Source organism: Aristolochia californica, unplaced genomic scaffold, assembly GCF_029961685.1.
Source record: "Aristolochia californica isolate CCGP_79_NKW_82.1479 unplaced genomic scaffold, dmAriCali1.0.hap1 SCAF_8, whole genome shotgun sequence".
Classification (NCBI taxonomy): domain Eukaryota; kingdom Viridiplantae; phylum Streptophyta; class Magnoliopsida; order Piperales; family Aristolochiaceae; genus Aristolochia; species Aristolochia californica.
Genome location: NW_027182279.1, coordinates 1,474,197 through 1,492,815, shown reverse-complemented (window position 1 = coordinate 1,492,815; position 18,619 = coordinate 1,474,197). Strand labels below are relative to the sequence as shown.

Below are 18,619 nucleotides of genomic sequence, written 5' to 3'. Positions count from 1 at the left end.
ATAATATTCATTTCGAGTCTAGATTTATAAGTTCGAACCTTAATAATAATTTATTTTTATTAATTTCTGAAATATATATTAATCATTGATACCAGGGAAAACAAAACTATAATAAAAATAATATTAAAGTCATTAAAGATAAATTCAGGCTTGATATTTTAATGAAATAAAAACACATTTTTTCATAAAATAATTAATGTAAATAGAAAAATTAACATTCATAATCAATCTCAGCATTATTTTTTTATTTAATTAGCATTATATGTGAATTTTCAATATTTTTCTGCTGAAAGGGAGCTTTCATGGTGTAACGGTGACTGACTAAATGAGAATTCATGACATGGAATTAGGACTGACCCATCAAAATCGGTTTCATGGATTCAATATTTGGCTGTATTTTCAGCATTTACTCAATTGGAAAAGATCAAGATACGGCTCCTGAATGATTTTGGACCACTCCAGGATCGGAGAGACCACGGATTGGAATGATCCTGCGGTTGCTTTCTTTTTCCAAATATTCCACATAAAACGGCGAGGTGAATATTGAATAAGCATGCTGCGTGGACTGTCGACTGGTAAAAGGCTAAAAGCCACAGCTCCTTCAGTGCCGTCCGGCGATGATTCCATTGCTGGAAGTTTTGCGGATCGAAGTTTGTTGAGTTAGGCGTCTTCTTTTTGGATGTAGATTTCTGGGTTGAGATCGGAATCTCCCGAGAGGTTGTTTTTGGAAGGTGGGTCGGATGTTTGCGTTATCCAAGGACGGAAGTCAGTTCGATTTTTTAATAGCCGCGGATTTTTCTAGATTTCAGCTTCCTGTTGTTCAGAAATGTCAACTTCTTTTTTTTTTTTTGTTCTTGCACTAATGTAGTTTGGTTTGCTGGCAGTCTTTGAATAACAGTGATGGCCAGGCGTCATGGGTGGCAGCTTCCTGCTCACACATTTCAGGTTTTTTGTTGTATTGTGATTCGTTTTTATTCTTATTCTTATGGGTTTGTTTTTCATGTTGCTCATTAGAATTCTTCGTTTCGGGCGGAGTGCATTTCTCGTTCTGATTGTTGTAAATGTGAAATTTTATTGGTTTATGCTGGATCACTGATGGATTTTTCAATCTCTTTTGTGAAAGCAGCAGCTTGTTCTTCCTTGATAATCATGTACTCGATTTGTTTTGTGGATTTCGTTAAGGAGGTGTAGACATGAGGATGTTATCACTCGTATAAAATTTCTTTTTGGGCTTTTATACTAGTCTGTGAAGAGTTAAGTTCGTGAGCATTACTGCAATGTGCATTGCGGGAGGATCTTTTTCATTCCTGGGATTGTTATTGCTTCTAGGATATTTGTTTATTGGCTTTTAGGATATTTGTTTATTGGCTTTCATACTCCGAGTAGAGTGCTGAGATTCTAAGCGTTCCTGAAATGTGATTCTGCGAGGATCCAGTCATAAGTTGTCCAATAGACGGTTGCTGGGAATTTTGAGGAATTTACTACTGTTGTCATATCAATTTTGTTGTGGTTTACCCTGCAACATGCTTTTAGACATGGAAAATTTGAAGCTTTTTGGTCATATTTGATCCCTCAGAAAACAGTGGAACTTTACACTTGCATTGGAGTCAAAACTTGGTTGGTGGCTGCAAGGAACATCAGTTCTCTTGGCAAAAGATTTCAATCTGTTACCAGGATTTTTAACAGTTAAGCCCAACCTTAAACACAAAATCTTATTTGGAGACTTTACTTTTGACTATCGAAAACATCAACTCTTCTCCAATAATGAAGGTGGGGCATGCAAACATTGAGCTGTGTGGTCATATAGAATACTCTTCGCTAAGCACTTCCATTAATAGTCTTAGAATTTCTCCCCTTGGATTGTGAATATATAAAGGAGTCCTTGCCTCTTGCTCTTTAAAATCATACAAATAGTCAAGACAAGTTCGTTCTGAATAATTACACAGAGGTTTGCACTTAAGAAGCATTTATCAGTTGAGCATGATAGTTCAGTTTACATTCATTTGTGAATGCTAGTTTGTCTTTTAGATTTAGAACCAGTTCAATGTAGTTACATTCTGCATCTTCCCTCTCTCATTTTTTATTTGGTTCACTGAGCAGGTTGTAGCAATATCTGTATTTCTCTTGCTATCTGTTGCATTTTATGCCTTTTTTGCTCCATTTCTGGGAAAGAACTTGTTCAAGTATGTGGCTATAGCCGTTTATACACCAGTGGTGAGATGTCCACTCTTGCTCTCTCTCTCTCTTGCTCTTCCTCATGCTTCAAAGAAAAAGATTAAGTTCTTTTTGTTTAAGTAAAAATTCGATCAAATGCTCCACTTGACTGATCTATAATTTCTGAGCAATTTTCTTTATCTTATCTTGATATTTCAGGCATTTGCAGTATTTTTTCTCTATGTCAGATGCACAGCTATTGATCCTTCTGACCCTGGAATAATGCTAGGCACACACAATAATACTGATTTATCTGGTGAGAGTGCTTATTCCTGATTTTTTCTGATATTCTGAAATGTCTTAATTTTTTAAACTTTCTGAAGACCCGGTCCCCGCACTGGGTCACTGATTGAGTAAGCCACTCAACTGAGTTAAAAAATTTATTTTTGTGTTGGTTAGGATCTAGTATTACCAACTCAGTATATCAGTCATTGGCCGGGAAGGGGGAAACTGAGACTGGCACACGTTCTTTTTTTTTTTTTAAGCTGACATATTATCAAGATAAGCTTTGGTCTTTCATGTTCAGATCATGTTTATTGAATAAAATTTTTCTTGTTCTAATGGTGACTTTCTAGTACATGGATGGTTTCTGCAAATACAGAAGGATGTTATACTTTTGAAAAAAGTTTGATCTGCTTGGGACCAAACTCAATCTCATTTTTCTGGGTGAAAATTCTATGTTGGTGAAGTCTCATTAATAAAATTGGGGAATGCAGAGCCAAGCAAGCTGGGGATGAAAGAAGCAAGAATATCTTCTCAGAATAGCTCATGTTGCTATTTGAGCTTTTGTGGCTTTTTTTGGGGTTTTCTGATTCATGATGACTGCCACAAAGAGGAATGTACTAGTCACCAACAAACCAATGATGAAGAAGCTCTGTTCTGCACCTTATGCAATGCAGAGGTATCCACTTTAAGAGCCCTCAGCATTACTATTAACTGGCCATTGGATAAATTTTCTGCATGAAGCATTTATTCATATTGTCATCTGTGTCACATGGCACACATGAGATATGTTGAAATACTTGAGTAAGGGTAGTTTGGTCATTTTATCATCTTACGTGGTGTTTAATGATTCCAGCATGTTAGTCTACTTGTCATAAAGTTAATATTTCAAGTTTCATTCAATTCTGCTATATATAGAGTGAGTTATCAGACTTGTTGCATTAAGGGGCATTTTTGTCCTTTTGATGTAAATCACATAAGCGATTCAATTAAAGGGGAAGGGCTCATGCTTTTGAGCCTAATTTCCTGACGCAGCATTCTGCTGCTACTTCTCCACCTTTTCTCTTGCATTTTCTACTCTTTTCCTCTCTTGATCTCTCCAAGTTCAGCATTTCACAAGATATTTGCCAGATGTATTTTTTGTCAGTTGAAATACATTTGCATTGTGCTTTTTTATTCAGATTTTGGCTGGATCAGTATTCTTGCTCACCTGAAACAACTTTTTCTTGAAACCCCATCCCCCCCTTGGCTTACACTCAATCCGCCTACTTTCGAACTTGCAAACGAACAAAACTATCAAAGATGCCTACATCTTAAGTGTATTTTAGGCATCTCCTTTGCTTACCTCAACAATGCTAGTCAATATATCTGGTTTTTAGTGGACTTGACTTGTCCAAATCTACCATCTTGGGTCATGGATGCTATTCTTCATTTGCTTTTAGAGGGTCAGCTCCTACTAATATCTTGATGTTTTTCCTGCTTGTAATATTTTCAGGCAAGCTTTCTTACCTCAGACATTAGATCAATCCCGTTTGTTATGCTTTTTTAGTATAAAAATAACTTAGGCTTTAGGGAAAAAGCATGTTCATAAAAAAACTTTTATGGCCTTATATGTAAATATTATCAAGTAACACATTTTTTAAAGAAAAGTTTAAGCATGACTTTATCACAGTTCAAAAAATCTGCTTTATGTGGAAATGCTACTCAATTTGACTATAGATTTTCGAACTTTGGATCTGTTAGCAAATTGAACCTCCTATTCTGATCTTTATTAATGACTTTGGAAACATCTTTCTCGTTTTCTTTCTTCCTAGCTTCATCCCAACTTTGTTCAGTTTTGGGAAGAAAACTCCTACCCTCTTTTTACAGATTCACAGAGTGATAACACATTTATGCTGACCTCCACTGATCTCTTGGTTTAATACCCCTCAAAGCTCTATTTTTCTTGTTGAATCCTAGGTTAGAAGTGTACTTCTCATTAAAATGGGCTTCAATGTTAACCCTGAGCTTCTTACAGAGATGGCAAGTATATATGGATGCACCTTAAGTCAATTACCCATAACATATCTTGGTTTACCTCTCTTCAATGGGCGAATATACAGGAGGCTTTGGAATCTGGTGGTAGAAAAAATGGAATCCCGATTATCATCATGGAAGGGGCGTCTTCTTAGTAAAGCGGGGAGGCTCGTTCTTCTAAAGTCATGCATAGCAGGAATCCCCAATTATGCTTTGTCTTTCATGCCTTGCCCAGTTTCTATTTGTAAGATCATGGATAGGCTGAAAAGAAGATTCTTATGGAGGGGATCAAGTGATGCTTTTAAGTACCATCTGGTTAGTTGGTATGAATTTTGCAAGCCAAAGAATATGGGGGGCCTGTGAATCCGGAAATCTAGAGACATGAATCAAGCTTTGCTGTTAAAATGGCTATGGAAGTTCAACACTCAATCCTCAAATCTTTGGAAGGAAATGGTTCTCACAAAGCTGGGTAGGGAACCTCATTGGTGAATGTCTGGCGGGAATCGTAGAGCCCTCTCCCCAATATGGAGAGCGTTATATCTTCTGCTCCCAAAATTTCATTTTGCAAGTAGATTCTATGATGGCAATGGTAGATCGCTCAAGTTTTTGGATGACTTGTGGATAGGGCCGGAGCCCCTGCAGACTGCATTCATAAGTCTTTTTCTTTTCACGACTCGCAGAGACATATCGGTAGCAGAAACTTTTTGAGGGGGGTATGAGCCTCCATCCTAGAAGGGGTCTCTCGGATAGTGAGGCATTGGAAGCTAGTCGATTGCTGGACCTTGTTGCTTTGTTTAAAATCCATCCTTTGGAGGCTGACAAGCTCGTTTGGTGGCCAGATAAAAAGGGTTCTTTCACGGTCTCATCGGCATATGGATTTTTAAACGGCAGTAACTCGGCTTGGAGGGAGAATGGGACCAATTTCGTATGGCGTTTATGTGCCCCTCCAAAGGTAAAGTTCTTCATGTGGAATGCCTGTCAAGGCAAAATTCTCTTGGCAGGCGTATTGAGGAGAAGAGGCCATCCCTCCGTTTATCCCTTATGTCCACTCTGCAATTTTGAGAACGAAACTACTAGTCACATTCTACTTCACTGCAGTTTCTCTTGAAGGTGTGGATAAGCATCCTTGGTAAGTTTGGGCTACAACTCTGCATGGCGGTTGATCTCCTCACGTTCAGTAAATCACTCATGGGTACCTCTATGCCGAGTCTTGGAAAGATGATGCTCTCTGCCTGTTCCAGTTTCATCCCGTGGGGGCTATGGAATGAGCGGAATAGAAGAAGATTTGATGCAAAAAGTGAATCTTTAGACCGGGTTGTGGATAGAGTTGTTGGTCATATATCTACTTGGCTTTTAACAAAAAAAGCATTCTCTCCTTATCTAGGTTCTTCCATTCGTGAAAATTAGAGAAAATTGGCATTGATACACATTGGGAAAAAGCCTCCGGTCATGCAAGAATGGACTCCTCCTGCTCTTGGTTACCTCAAGTTAAATTTTGATGGTTCAACTCTTGGTAACCTTGGTATTTTTGGTTACGGCGGAGTAATTTCTGATCATTCCGGCAATCAGCTCTTCACGCATGCCGGTCCCCTTGGTATTTCAGACTCTACGACTGCTGAGTTACAGGCTCTCCTCTCCAGTCTTCGTGTTTTCAAAGATAGATGCAGTGGGCCCCTCCAAGTTGAAGGGGACTCAAAAGTGGTGATTGGATGGTGTGAGAACGTGTCTTCTCCTCCATGGAGACACTTGGATACTATTAAGGAAATTTTAGATATTACCTCAATTGTTTCTTGTGTTTGGACCCACATTCCGAGATCCGCAAATTCGGCGGCAGATGTACTTGCGAGACAGGGAGCTACCCTACAATCGCTGGTTGTAAGGGAAATGCTCCCCCAAACTTTGTAATTTCTCCTGTTTTATTAATACATCTTTATAAAAAAAAAAAATACATTGTTGCGGGAATCTCCCTCCACATTCATTTGTGCTTACGTTTTGCCTTTAGAGTTCTTGTAGTTGGTTTTTATGTATCCGCTTTTCCAAAAGCCTTCTTTTTTATCTATGTTTTCATTAATGAAACATCTTTCTCAACTGCTTTAGAAAAGGGAAAAGAAAACTTTGGTGGGTCAACTATATGATTCATCTTCCTCCATCTACTCACATACTAAGTACTAACTCCATAGTTACCATTTTTTAAGTCTTTCATTACCACTTCCATCCATGCCTTTTGGTTTCCTTTTATTTCTCTTCTGTTCATCAATGAATAATGACTCAATTTTTGTTACTGGTGTACTATTAGGCCTCCTTTTTTTCATAATTGTCATGGGATTTTGTAAACTACAACTTGGTTGATGGCACTCCTAGTGAAGACCTTTAGTTTGGGTAATTGGGTTTCTCTATCATATTATATTAAGATCTTGTTATTCTACCTGTGAGATTGCATACTTCTTTCCTTTCTGATATCATACTGTTTGGAAATTGTTGAATCTGTTTTTACTTATCTAATGTCAACAATGAATCTGACACATCAGGAATCCTTGGATTTTTTAGATCCAATGTTTTCTTCTGTTTATTAGTTTCATTATATGCATCATTTGGTGATCATCTATTCTTTGTCCAGGTACGCAAGTTCAGCAAACATTGCAGAAGCTGTGATAAATGTGTTGATGGGTTTGATCACCATTGTCGGGTATTTCGTTGTGCCCATCCATACCATTTTCGTTTTATTCCATATGTTATGTAAGAGTAGTGCTAACCGTGGTTTTCTTCATGTAGTGGTTAAACAATTGCGTAGGAAGGAAAAATTACATCACATTTTTGTTTCTGATGGCCTTTGGTCTTGTTTGGGTTTGTACTATAGACAAGCAGCTTTAAGTAGCTTTCTATCGTTCTTTTTGATGAAAATTGTGTTAATTCCATATATGTTCTTTATATATGTTTGCAGCTTCTTATTGAATTTGGGGTTGGTCTCACAGTCCTAGTTCGTTGCTTCAAGAGTAGAAGGAGCATTGAGATTGAGATTGTTAATCAACTAGGAGATGGATTCTCTCGACCTCCATTTGCTACCGTGGTGGTATGTTCTCAAGTGTGTGCTAATTGGATATTATGCTTGTCCTGTATTTTGGGGTCTCGGGATGCTACAATTTCACTTTTTGCAGTTAGATACTCCAATATAGGCTCATAGAGTTGCTTTGCTTTTTTTCAAGTTGTTTAGTGGGGCCATCTACCAGTGATTGTTAGGATTCTATCAAGTTTTTAAGTCTTGTTGGGTATTCATATCAAAACAACATAGATCATCCTCAATTTGGGGTGTTCAACTCTACTATGATCCTGATTATTTGTGGGAGATCCAGGTTGACACCCGGATCCTAATGGGCTTAGGACATCTTATTTCCTTTTTTTCTATTGAAAGAAATGTGTTATTATTGAAAAGAAAATTTGTGTTCTTTTCTGTATCAAGGAGATCATACTAATCATTCTTTGGATCTTTCTGGTATAATACATGATAACCATGGAAATTTGGTTTAGGTTGGTCCATTGGTCACTTCTAAGCCAAAATCACTTCGTGAACCCTCCCATCCAGTGTCCTTTGCTTAGATACTTAACAATTAATTAAGGCAGATCAGATCTTGGCCTCAGGAGAGCTTTGATGTGATCTTGGAGATTTTCCTTACATGTAACCTTGGGTATATGCAAAATGACTAGCAAATGATAAAGAAGAATGGAGGAGAATGATTCTTGTGACAGAGTGCTACCCAATGTTGCTGGGACAAGCAGCAGCAGCAGATGATGATGAGGATTATTATAGTTTTGATGTATAGTTGTAGACATGGGCCCAAAAAATAGGCATGATTCTGTACTGATATGCTAGGCCAATTAAGTTTAGTTTATTGCTTTCCTTATTATGGTTTTGCTCTTGTTCACTCTACTGGTTTCAGGCTCTGTGCACAGCTGTATCTCTACTGGCAATTGTCCCTCTAGGAGAGTTATTCTTCTTCCATATGATACTGATAAGAAAGGTGTCTTACATTAATTTTCTGCTGCTCCATCTTTCCATTACTCTGTCAAATCTTCTCTATGCTTTGAGGTGTTAAAGTAGGTTCAAACATTTGTCAGGGTATCACGACATATGAGTATGTGATAGCAATGAGAGCCCAAAGTGAGCCACCTGGGCCATCTGTAAATGGAGATCAGGTCCCTCAGAGTCTCCCATCATCACCAACTGGTTCAGCTGCAACTGGCTTAAGTTTAGGAAGCTCCCTTGCTTTTCAGTATAAGGGAGCTTGGTGTACACCTCCAAGAATTTTTGTTGACCATCAGGTGTGTGCATGTTACTGCTAAGTTAATGAAGCTTTCTTTTTGTTCTTCTTTTTCTCTCTGTGCTCAATGTTTATGGCTATCTGCACTTGATTCTTGATACTCAAATCAACAGGACGAGGTCATTCCACAGCTGGGTCCGGGACGTATACCATCTACAGTTGACCCAGATGCTGTTGAATCATCTGACAGAGGGCGACAGTTGCCAAAAAGGCAAGTTCGAATTAATGCTTGGAAACTTGCTAAGTTGGATTCAACTGAAGCCGTGAAAGCTGCAGCTAAAGCTAGGGCATCCTCTTCTGTTCTGAGGCCTATCAATTCTCGTAATACTAATTCAGAGTTCTCTTCTAGTGAAAATGGAAGTGCTGCAAGCAGTACTGTTGTTTCAGATATAAGGCTCAGTAGTGACACTAGAAAAGATGTTTTGAGGTCATCCCCTCTGAAGACTTCCTATCCACCTAGTCAGGTAAGTAGGGAAGATCTCGACTCTTGTACTCATAACAGCCTGAGTAGTTACAGTAGTCCTCGTCACTTGCACAATTCACAGTTTGTGAGTCCTCTGGAACAACAACATCCCAATACAGAACATTTCAATCCGGTATATCAATCATCTAATGATCGATCACCTTGGTCGATCAAAACAAATGATGAGAATGAAAATGCACCTGTTGAGCCAGATAATGAACAGGTAAGAAGACCCAACATGGTTATACCAGTGAACCCGAGGTCTTCAGTTGTTTGGGATCAAGAAGCTGGACGTTACGTGTCTGTGCCACGATCTAGAATTGAAAACAGGACTATTTTGGAGAATAGAGCTGGTGGGTCTTCTTCTCACGGTGCACCTGAGTTGCTTTACACAGGTCAGTCTATATTCTTTGGAGGTCCAATGGGTAATGAAGAACTAACCAGAAATTTGAGAAACACAGGCGTGCCAAGGCCTGTTTTTGAGAGAGCACCCGTGTCTACTTACAGGCCAAGTGGATCAGAGAGGGATAGAAGATCTTCCCAACTTCCCGTGTTTGTACCGCGTGCATCTCAGATTAACCAATTTTCAAGATACCCATAAGTCTCTGATTTACTGAAAAATCAAATTAGATCAAAGGCCTGCACATCATCCACGGCGAGAACGACAATAATGAAGAAGAAGAAGATGTTGGTTTGCAGTGGATTGGCTTCCGCAAGACAAGACAATATTTTGGAATTGTACAGTGCTCTGGTAATTCTCATTCGGGATGGTTCATTCAACTTGGAGAGCTCTTGACAGATTCTGTTCTCACTTAGCGTATTGTTTGTTTGCATGCATGGAACTGCCACTGAGCCACATCTCAGGTACCACGATCCAATCATCATGTTTTGCTTCTATTTCTTTATATTCATGAGGGTGTATTAATATTGAATTCTATTTGCCATGGTTTCTCAGTGGCCGGTTGAATTTATTATCGAATGCTAATCGATACTTATCATTCAATTAAACATCCTAATACATGCACTTTTGCATTTTCATATGGTAAAATTATGACTTCATCGTCTCCAATGAGCTCTATAGAAGGGCTGAACTTGTGCTTACATGGCCTTGTCCATCCATTAGTGTATTGCTTCATTTTTTTTCAGAGTAAAGTTTAATTTAATATAGATTCAAAATTATTATAAATATTTTAAAATTTATAAAACTTGATTTAAAAAAAAAAATTATCTATCTTTATTAAATTTTATTCATGGAGGATTTTTCTACTATCAAAATTCCATTCTCAAACTACAACCAAGTATAAAAATTCTCCCTAGGAAGAACACTATCGATTCGCTTAAACCCTAAACTCTAAACCCTATTTTATTAAAAACCAATTATTAAACACCTAATAGTAAAGTCCAGTTAATATCGGTGAATGCTTACAATTTGAAGAAGAAGATAAGCTCTCAATAGAAAAAGAAAAGATCAAATTATTCAAGAGGTAGACCATACAAAACGTCCCTTAAAAGAAACCTACCACCTCCTTTAATGGTACCTTTCTTATAGAAACCAATCAGGAGTTAAAAGGCAGAATTCTCGTTGAGTTTTTCTTCTGGAACATGTATTGGATTTTTTTTTTCTACCCAGTTTTTCTTCTAGAACGCATAATCGCTATTTCGTTCCGGCTGAGCTACTATGGTCGGAGTACGGTGGAAGAAGATGGGTAGCACTCTGTCGATTCTGTTCCTTGTGATTCTTACAATGATCTCCTCTTCCTGCACAAGGGTCAGGCAGTGGAAATCGAGATCAGTTCGAATTGCTGAGTGGAGCCTGCTCGTTCTGTCTCGACCAGGAACACCACCACCTCCCCGACAGCTGACAGCGAATGCAAAACGCCGTTGAAAGTTGAGACTGGTCCAAACGGCAGAGCGGCGTTTCCTCTAAAAAACCGCTGCCGTTCGTCTTCCCCGAGAAGGTTAAGCAACTGCACATAAACGATGCCTCCGGGTCAACATTCTCGGGGGCTGACGGAAACCACCTTGTACTCGTCTTTTTCATTGCCGCCGCCTAGATTTAAATCAAAGCGAAGATGATTAATTCATCTTCATCGGGATTTATCGTGCATTCAAGTATTCAAGAGGTCCAGCTCGTTGCGGCGCCCCATCTCAGTCTCTGCTCACCTCTCCTGCTTCTGCACTTCTCAGAACTCGAGCAGCAGAAGAGACAAAGCGTCTGCACTGATCTAAAAACTAGCTGCAGCAATGTCTCTCGACAACCCAACGAAGGAGGTCGTTCTTGTCTGCATATGTGCTTCGCATCTGTCCCTTGATTCTCCGACTGCTTGTCCGCAACAATCCCAACTTACAGTCATGAGTACCGTTCGACTCTGGAATTTCATCAAAATTCAATGGATGCCCATGTGAGGGTGCAAGATTGCCTGCTCTTCGCGACGATGAAAGACCACGCCACTGGTCCAAAATTCCGGCAGAAGGATGGTGCCGTCTTCTTGTTCCATTAATAATTGGCAGATCATGGATCATTCCTTTCTGTAAATAATTCACCACACCGTCTCGGGTGAGATTTTTCATTAATTTATAACAATTACAGAGATATATACGTGATTACAATTGATATGATTTGTACAGGAAATGAATGATTGGAGCTTAATTGACTCCTGGAAGGAAGGCCCTAAACGGGAAATGATCCTGAATTGATCCTCAATCAATTAGCCTTAATAGATTGAGAATCAGTATCTTCAACAGTATCTTCAACTGCCCCCTGCAAGCTAAGCGTCGGGTTAGGACAGACGTGAAGCTTGAAGCGAAAAAACTGAAAAAGAGGTCGAGAGACACTTTTGGTAAAGATATCCGCAATCTGTAAGTGAGAGGGCACATATTGAGTGCGAATCTTTCCGGCAACGACAAGTTCACGCAAAAAATGAATGTCTAACTCAACATATTTAGCCCACTTGTGGACAACAGGGTTGGAGTTCAAGAAAAGAGCGATTTTGTTATCGCATAAGAGAAGTGGCCGCTCGGGAATAGAAACTTGGAGATCACGAAGAAGATGGGTGAGCCAAATAAGTTCGACGGCCGTGAGAGCAAGAGCACGATATTCAGACTCTCAACTGGAACGAGAAACTGTAGGTTGCTTCTTGGCACTCCAGGAGACTAAATTGTCACCAAGGTAAATAGAGTAGCCCGAGGTGGAGCGACGAGTGTCAGAACATCCGGCCCAGTCAGCATCAGAATATGCAACTAAAGATCCCGGCGAAGCAGATGGACGAAAGGACAAACCATAATGGAGAGTGTCTTTGACATACCGAAGAATACGCTTAATCGCAAGGAAGTGATCAGTAGTGGGAGAGTGAAAAAACTGACTTACGGAGTTGACAGCATGAGCAAAATCGGGATGCGTGATGGTCAGATATTGAAGAGCACTAACCAGGGATCGGTAAAGAGTAGGATCTGAAAATAATTGGCCATCAAAAGATAGATGCTGAGAAACCACCATAGGAGTGTGCACAGGCTTGCTGTCAAGTAATTGAGCACGGGCAAGGATGCGCGAGCATATTTCAATTGACTAAGAAAGAGTCCATCAACGGTTGGTGTAGCTTCAAGACCAAGAAAGTAGCTGAGGGAGCCCAAGTCTTTTGTGGCGAACTCTGAGTGAAGCTTGCTAGAAAAGCTATCAAGAATAGAGAAGTTGTTGCTCGTAATAATGATATCATCTACATATAAGAGCAAATAAAGAGTATCAGAGTGCCGATGAAAGACGAAGAGTGAAGGGTCAGCCCGACTGGGGTGGAAACCAAGGTGCGTGAGAAAAGAGCTGAATCGATGAAACCATGCTCGAGGAGCTTGCTTGAGGCCATAAAGAGCTTTCTGAAGTTTGCAAACATGATCAGGAAAGCGAGGATCAATATACCCAGGCGGTTGTTCCATATAGACTTGTTCATTGAGATGACCATTGAGGAAAACATTTTTGACATCCAATTGACGGAGAGACCATCGATTAGTGACAGCAATAGAGAGCACAACCCGAATAGTGGTAGCCTTGATGATAGGACTGAAGGTGTCGGTATAGTCGAGACCTGGTACTTGGTAAATCCTTTTGCAACGAGACGAGCTTTGAACCGCTCAATAGAACCATCAGGCAAATATTTGGTCCGAAAGACCCATTTAAATCCCACAATATTGGTATGAGCCGGGTGAGGTACCAAGACCCAGGTACGGTTATTTTGTAGAGCTTGAATTTCTTCATCCATCGCGGTAAACCAGGCAAGATTTTTGGCAGCGGATTTGAACCCTTTGGGCGTAGTAGATGTCAAGAGAGCACAAAGAAGACCAGAAGAGCTAGAGTAAGCAAAATCAGCCGAGTGACGAGGTTTGAAAATACCAGCCTTGGCACGTGTGAACATAGGATGAGACCTCATCGGGAGTGCAGCAACAGGAGTAGTGGATCCAGGCGGACCAGAATCTGTGGGCGACATAGGCGAACCTGTAAGAGAACTAGTGGCCTGCAAGGACTCATCCAGAGGATCGGTACAAATAACACAGGGACGGGGGCCAGATGGAGTAATGTGCAGGGAAGGAGGTGCCTGAGGAGATGGGGATAGGCCTGGAGGAGATTGAGCAGGTTCAAGAAAGTTGGAAAATTGGAGAGAGGAGAGGAGTTGAGTTTGAGAAGCGGCCATGGAGGGAAAAAAGGTCTCATCGAATTGAGCGTGTCTGGTGATATATATTCTAGAAGTAAGGGGATCAAGACAACGAAAACCTTTATAAGATGAGCAATACCCCATAAAGATATATGGAAGACTACGTAGGGAAAATTTATTTGGCATGTAATCACGCAAACAAGGATAGACCCGACAACCAAAGGGATGAAAATGCGCATAATTTGGAAAAAAGACCATAGAAAAGTTCAAAGGAGGACTTACATCTGAGAAGCGGTGTGGGCAAGTGGTTGATAATGTAGGCAGCAGTGCAAAAGGCATCAACCCAAAAACGAGGAGAAATATGGGAATGAAAAAGTAGAGCCAAACCAGTTTCAGTTATATGACAGTGTTTCCGTTCGGCACGACCGTTTTGAGCAGGAGTATATGGACAAGATAGTTGATGATGGATGCCAGATTGACGAAGGTGGTTTTTAAAGCGATTGCTTGTAAATTCTGCACCACCATCACTCTGGAAAATCTTGATATGAGCAGAATGTTGATTTTCCACAAATTTTTGAAATTGAAGAAAAGTAGCATAGAAATTAGATTTCAATTTCAATGGGTAAAGCCAAGTAAATTGAGAGTAATCATCAACAAATAAAACATAGTAAACAAACCCCAAAGTGGAATGTACGGGAGACAGACCCCATATATCACAGTGAATTAATTCTAAGACATGAGACGGCCTTTTTTCATTACGAGAAAAAGGTAAGCGATGACTTTTGGAAAGTTGGCATGTGTCACATAATTTAGGAGATGGTAATAAAGAAGTAAGAGAAAGCTGGCCTTGTTTATTTAATAAAGAAAGAACAGAATGATGCACATGACCTAGACGTGCATGCCATAATTCATAAGAGGCATGAAGAGTTTTGTTTTTCAAAACAAAAATAACGGCGGAATTTCCACGCTCTAGCACATATAAGCCTCCATCACGTCTACCGGATGCCACCACTGTTCGCGTTTGGCGATTCTGAACAGTAAAAAGGTTATTAGTAAAAGTAACTGATAAAGGAAAATCAACTGTTAATTTACTGATAGACAAGAGATTTTTGGTAAGATGGGGCACAACTAAGACATTTAACAGTTTTAGATTTGGTGAAGGAGAAATATGACCTGTATGGGTAATAGGTAGGGACGCACCATTCCCGACAATTACACGATCCTTACCCGTGTATGAGAAAGATTGATCCAGCGCTGACTGCGTTGGAGTCATGTGGGCCGAGGCGCCTGTGTCAACAAACCAGTCGGACGCATTGGTCTGGTCAGACAGAGAAAGGGCCGAAAAATTTTCGGCGACGTGACCGGAAGGCTCCTGCTGCGCATATCGCTGACGACAACGATCGGCGTAATGGTCGTCTTGCCGGCAAATCTGACACCGCGGTGGTCGACGACGGTGGTTCTGGTCGGAACGACCCTGTCCGTCAGCAGAGTCGACGGTTTTGCCGTGGTCGAAGAAGCTGCGCGAGCCTTGACCGAAGTTACGGTTGTCACAGTGTCCTTGAGCACGATTCGGGCGAGAGGAGTTGCCGAAACGGGAGGAGGAAGCTTGGTTGACAGTGAATGCCGCGGTGGGGGTGACGGGAAGCTCCATCGACTTCTGAAAAATTTTGAAGCTCTCTGCTTTCGAAACCAAATCGGGAAAACAGGGCAAAGGGGTTTGAGCCATCTGCGCAGTAGAGAAACTCGAAAATTCAGGGCCTAATCCGCGAAGGAACCAGTGCACCTTGTCGGTTTCGTCGACAGGGCGCCCAATGGCGTGAAGCTGATTGCATAATGCTTTGAAAGCACGAGCGTAGGCAGAGACCGAACGATTTCCGCGCTTCATCAGTTGGAGATCGTCCTTGAGACGAATCTCACGGGCTTCGGAGCGATGACTGAAGGAATTTTCGAGGGCAATCCATACCTCACGGGCGGTGATCATGCCAACGGCTTCTGCCATGGCCTCCTCGGATAGAGACGATAGCAGAAGGCTGAGAAGGCGTTGGTTTGTCGCCTTCCATGCCAGAAATTTTGGATTTGTCGTCTGGGAGGTGGGAGGTTGAAATGAAGGTGGTGGCGCAAGAGTGCCGTCCACATGGCCCAACAAACCTTGGCTGTCAAGGAGGGGAAGAAATTGACTCTTCTAGAGGAGGTAATTTGACGATGAAAGCTTGATGGTGATCATATGAATCAAGGTATTGAAGGGGAGGAGATCGGACGAAAAATTTGACGCCATTGAGGATCAGGGGATGTTAATCCAGGTAAAGCTCTGATACCATGTAAATAATTCACCACACTGTCTGGGGTGAGATTTCTCATTAATTTATAACAATTACAGATATATACACGTGATTACAATTTATATGATTTGTACAGGAAATGAATGATTGGAGCTTAATTGGCTCCTGGAAGGAAGGCCCTAAATGGGCAATGATCCTGAATTGATCCTCAATCAATTAGCCTTAATTGATTGAGAATCAATATCTTCAACAGTATCTTCAACACTTTCTTCTCTTGCCTGATCATTGCGGCCTCTCCTTAGTACTTTTTCGTAATTTGAAGCATTTTTTTTAAAAAAAATTCTGCTTCCATTGTTGAAATGAGAATCAGGGACAAACACCGAAACCCATCAGTTTGGTATCTCATCTCTTAAAGAAACGGAATTCATTGGTCTCATCTGACGGTATCTAATTGGGGATTTTGTTTTAAATCTTTTTAGGATTTAGGGGCTTAGTTTTAAAGGAGGCAACTGGGGAGCTGTGCGAGCATGGCTGCCAACTGAGACCTTCCCCTTCCATGGAGACCCTAGACGTCGACATTCTTCGTCATATCTTCGCCGGCCTCCCGGCGAAGACTCTGGATATTTTGAAATACACCAAGAAATCCTGGTCTACTATCATATCTGACCCCCAGTTTGTTGCTTTGCAGGCGTGGAGATCCTGCTCCAACGTCCTCGGACTCTTCCATGCTAGCACGACTCCCATGGGAGGTAGGATCATGTACATCACTCTCGACTCAGGCGGCGGTGACTACTGCAGAATCCACAGTCCGTTCAAGCTTTTGTCCGAGCGTCAGATCTCCATTACAGCTTCCTGCAACAGTTTGCTTCTCTGCTACAGAGTGCAATTTCAGAATGTTTCTTACTTCGTCTGCAATCCCTCAACCAATGAATGCCGGGCTCTTCCCAAGCTTAACAATTTCAGCGCCGGCCTTGGTTTCGCGGTCGATCTCGCCGGCTCGTATAAGGTGGTTTCCCTTAACCCCCGAGAAGTCGGATCCGGATCCACCGTCTAGATTTTCCTCACCATCTCGCGGAAGATCACGAACAAGTGGCAACTCTCCCTTGCCCCACCGAAGAAATCTGTCGGTCGGCGGGGCCAGTCTACTTCAACCGCGTCTTGCACTGGCTGCGCGCCGTCGGGGACATCGAAGCCTTCGATGTCGAGACAAAAGAAGCGAGGCAGATCGAGCTACCGGCGGCCATGCACGCGCCGCTCCGTAGCGAGTACTCCAACGTCTGGTTCGGTCTCATCGACGATTTCCTCTACCTGGCTTTGGTCGGGGAGGAGGAAATCACCCAGTGGCAGATGGTTGATTACGAACTGCATCAATGGAGGATGAAACAGAGAATCATCACGAACCGAATCGGCAAAGGGGTCATCCCCATCTTCTTCGACAGTAATCGGATCATGGTGGCGGCTGAACCTGATCGAACCATCGGCTACGTTTTCTGGGTATACAGAAGCAACGTAATTCAGACGAGAAAATATAATATTCAATTATGCTAAATCCACTATTTGTGTATCAAAAATATAATATTTACCATTTCTATTCTTTATGGCGAAAATACCCCCATGTACAACCTTCAACTATTTCATACATATGTCTTTGTTTTCAGCATATTGTAAGGCACCTTTTTGGTCAATTTACATATTTTATATATTCAATGATGTTAAATGCACAATTGGTATATTAAACATGTTATATTAACAAATCATATTTTTAAGACAAAAATGCCCTTGTTTTTAACCCTTGACTATTTCATTAATTAAGATTGTGATAATGCATAACATTGTATTTATTATTTACTATTTAACATAGTGTTATATTAGTGCGTAACAAAGTATTCTATTACAGGGTAACACAGTCTTTTCCTGGAAAAATATGTTTTCCGGATGGTACATACTCTTTCTAGTAAATATGATTTTTTTTTGCTTAATTTGTTTTGCTCAAGCCCGACTCTCGAATTAACTGAGGACTCAGGTCAGGGCTGGACTAATGGTATATTAAAGGGGACTTGTCAAGAATAGAAAGGGTGAGTCCAACCCAAATCCGACACATCCACCCCCTCCCCGTCTAAGTCTGCTTGGCTAAGCCATCGTCAATGGTCTCAAATTCAAGTCTCCCTAGACCCATTACAAAATGTAACATGGTCCCATATGAGCCAGTTTCAAAATGTTATGGAATGTGTAATAAGCAACATGGGACATTTCCTTACTCATTAAGAGCTAGAAATGCAAATATAAACCATGAAAGCAATTTGGGACTGAGGACAGTAACCGTTAATACCGTTAAATTTCTCATGATGGCATTTCCCGTTATTGTTTAAATCATCGTGGGCATTTGTTGTCTTGACATATAATGAAATTCTCTGTCTCGTCTCCTAATGAAATTTTTTCTTTCCATGCATGGCTACCGTTACTGCATCG

At 40.9% G+C, this 18,619-nt stretch overlaps 1 protein-coding gene across 1 annotated transcript; it reads left to right on the top strand.

The window, feature by feature from the left end:
- Window positions 1-568: 568 nt before the first annotated feature.
- LOC137938683 (probable protein S-acyltransferase 19) lies at window positions 569-10,256 on the top strand. Its single transcript, XM_068783672.1, has 11 exons — window positions 569-731; window positions 885-945; window positions 2,101-2,214; window positions 2,374-2,470; window positions 2,931-3,115; window positions 7,070-7,138; window positions 7,225-7,296; window positions 7,394-7,522; window positions 8,388-8,468; window positions 8,566-8,769; window positions 8,882-10,256. The coding sequence occupies exons 2-11, from the start codon at window positions 901-903 to the stop codon at window positions 9,830-9,832; spliced, it is 1,947 nt and encodes a 648-aa protein (XP_068639773.1). The 5' UTR covers window positions 569-731; window positions 885-900; the 3' UTR covers window positions 9,833-10,256.
- The last annotated feature ends 8,363 nt before the right edge of the window (window positions 10,257-18,619 follow it).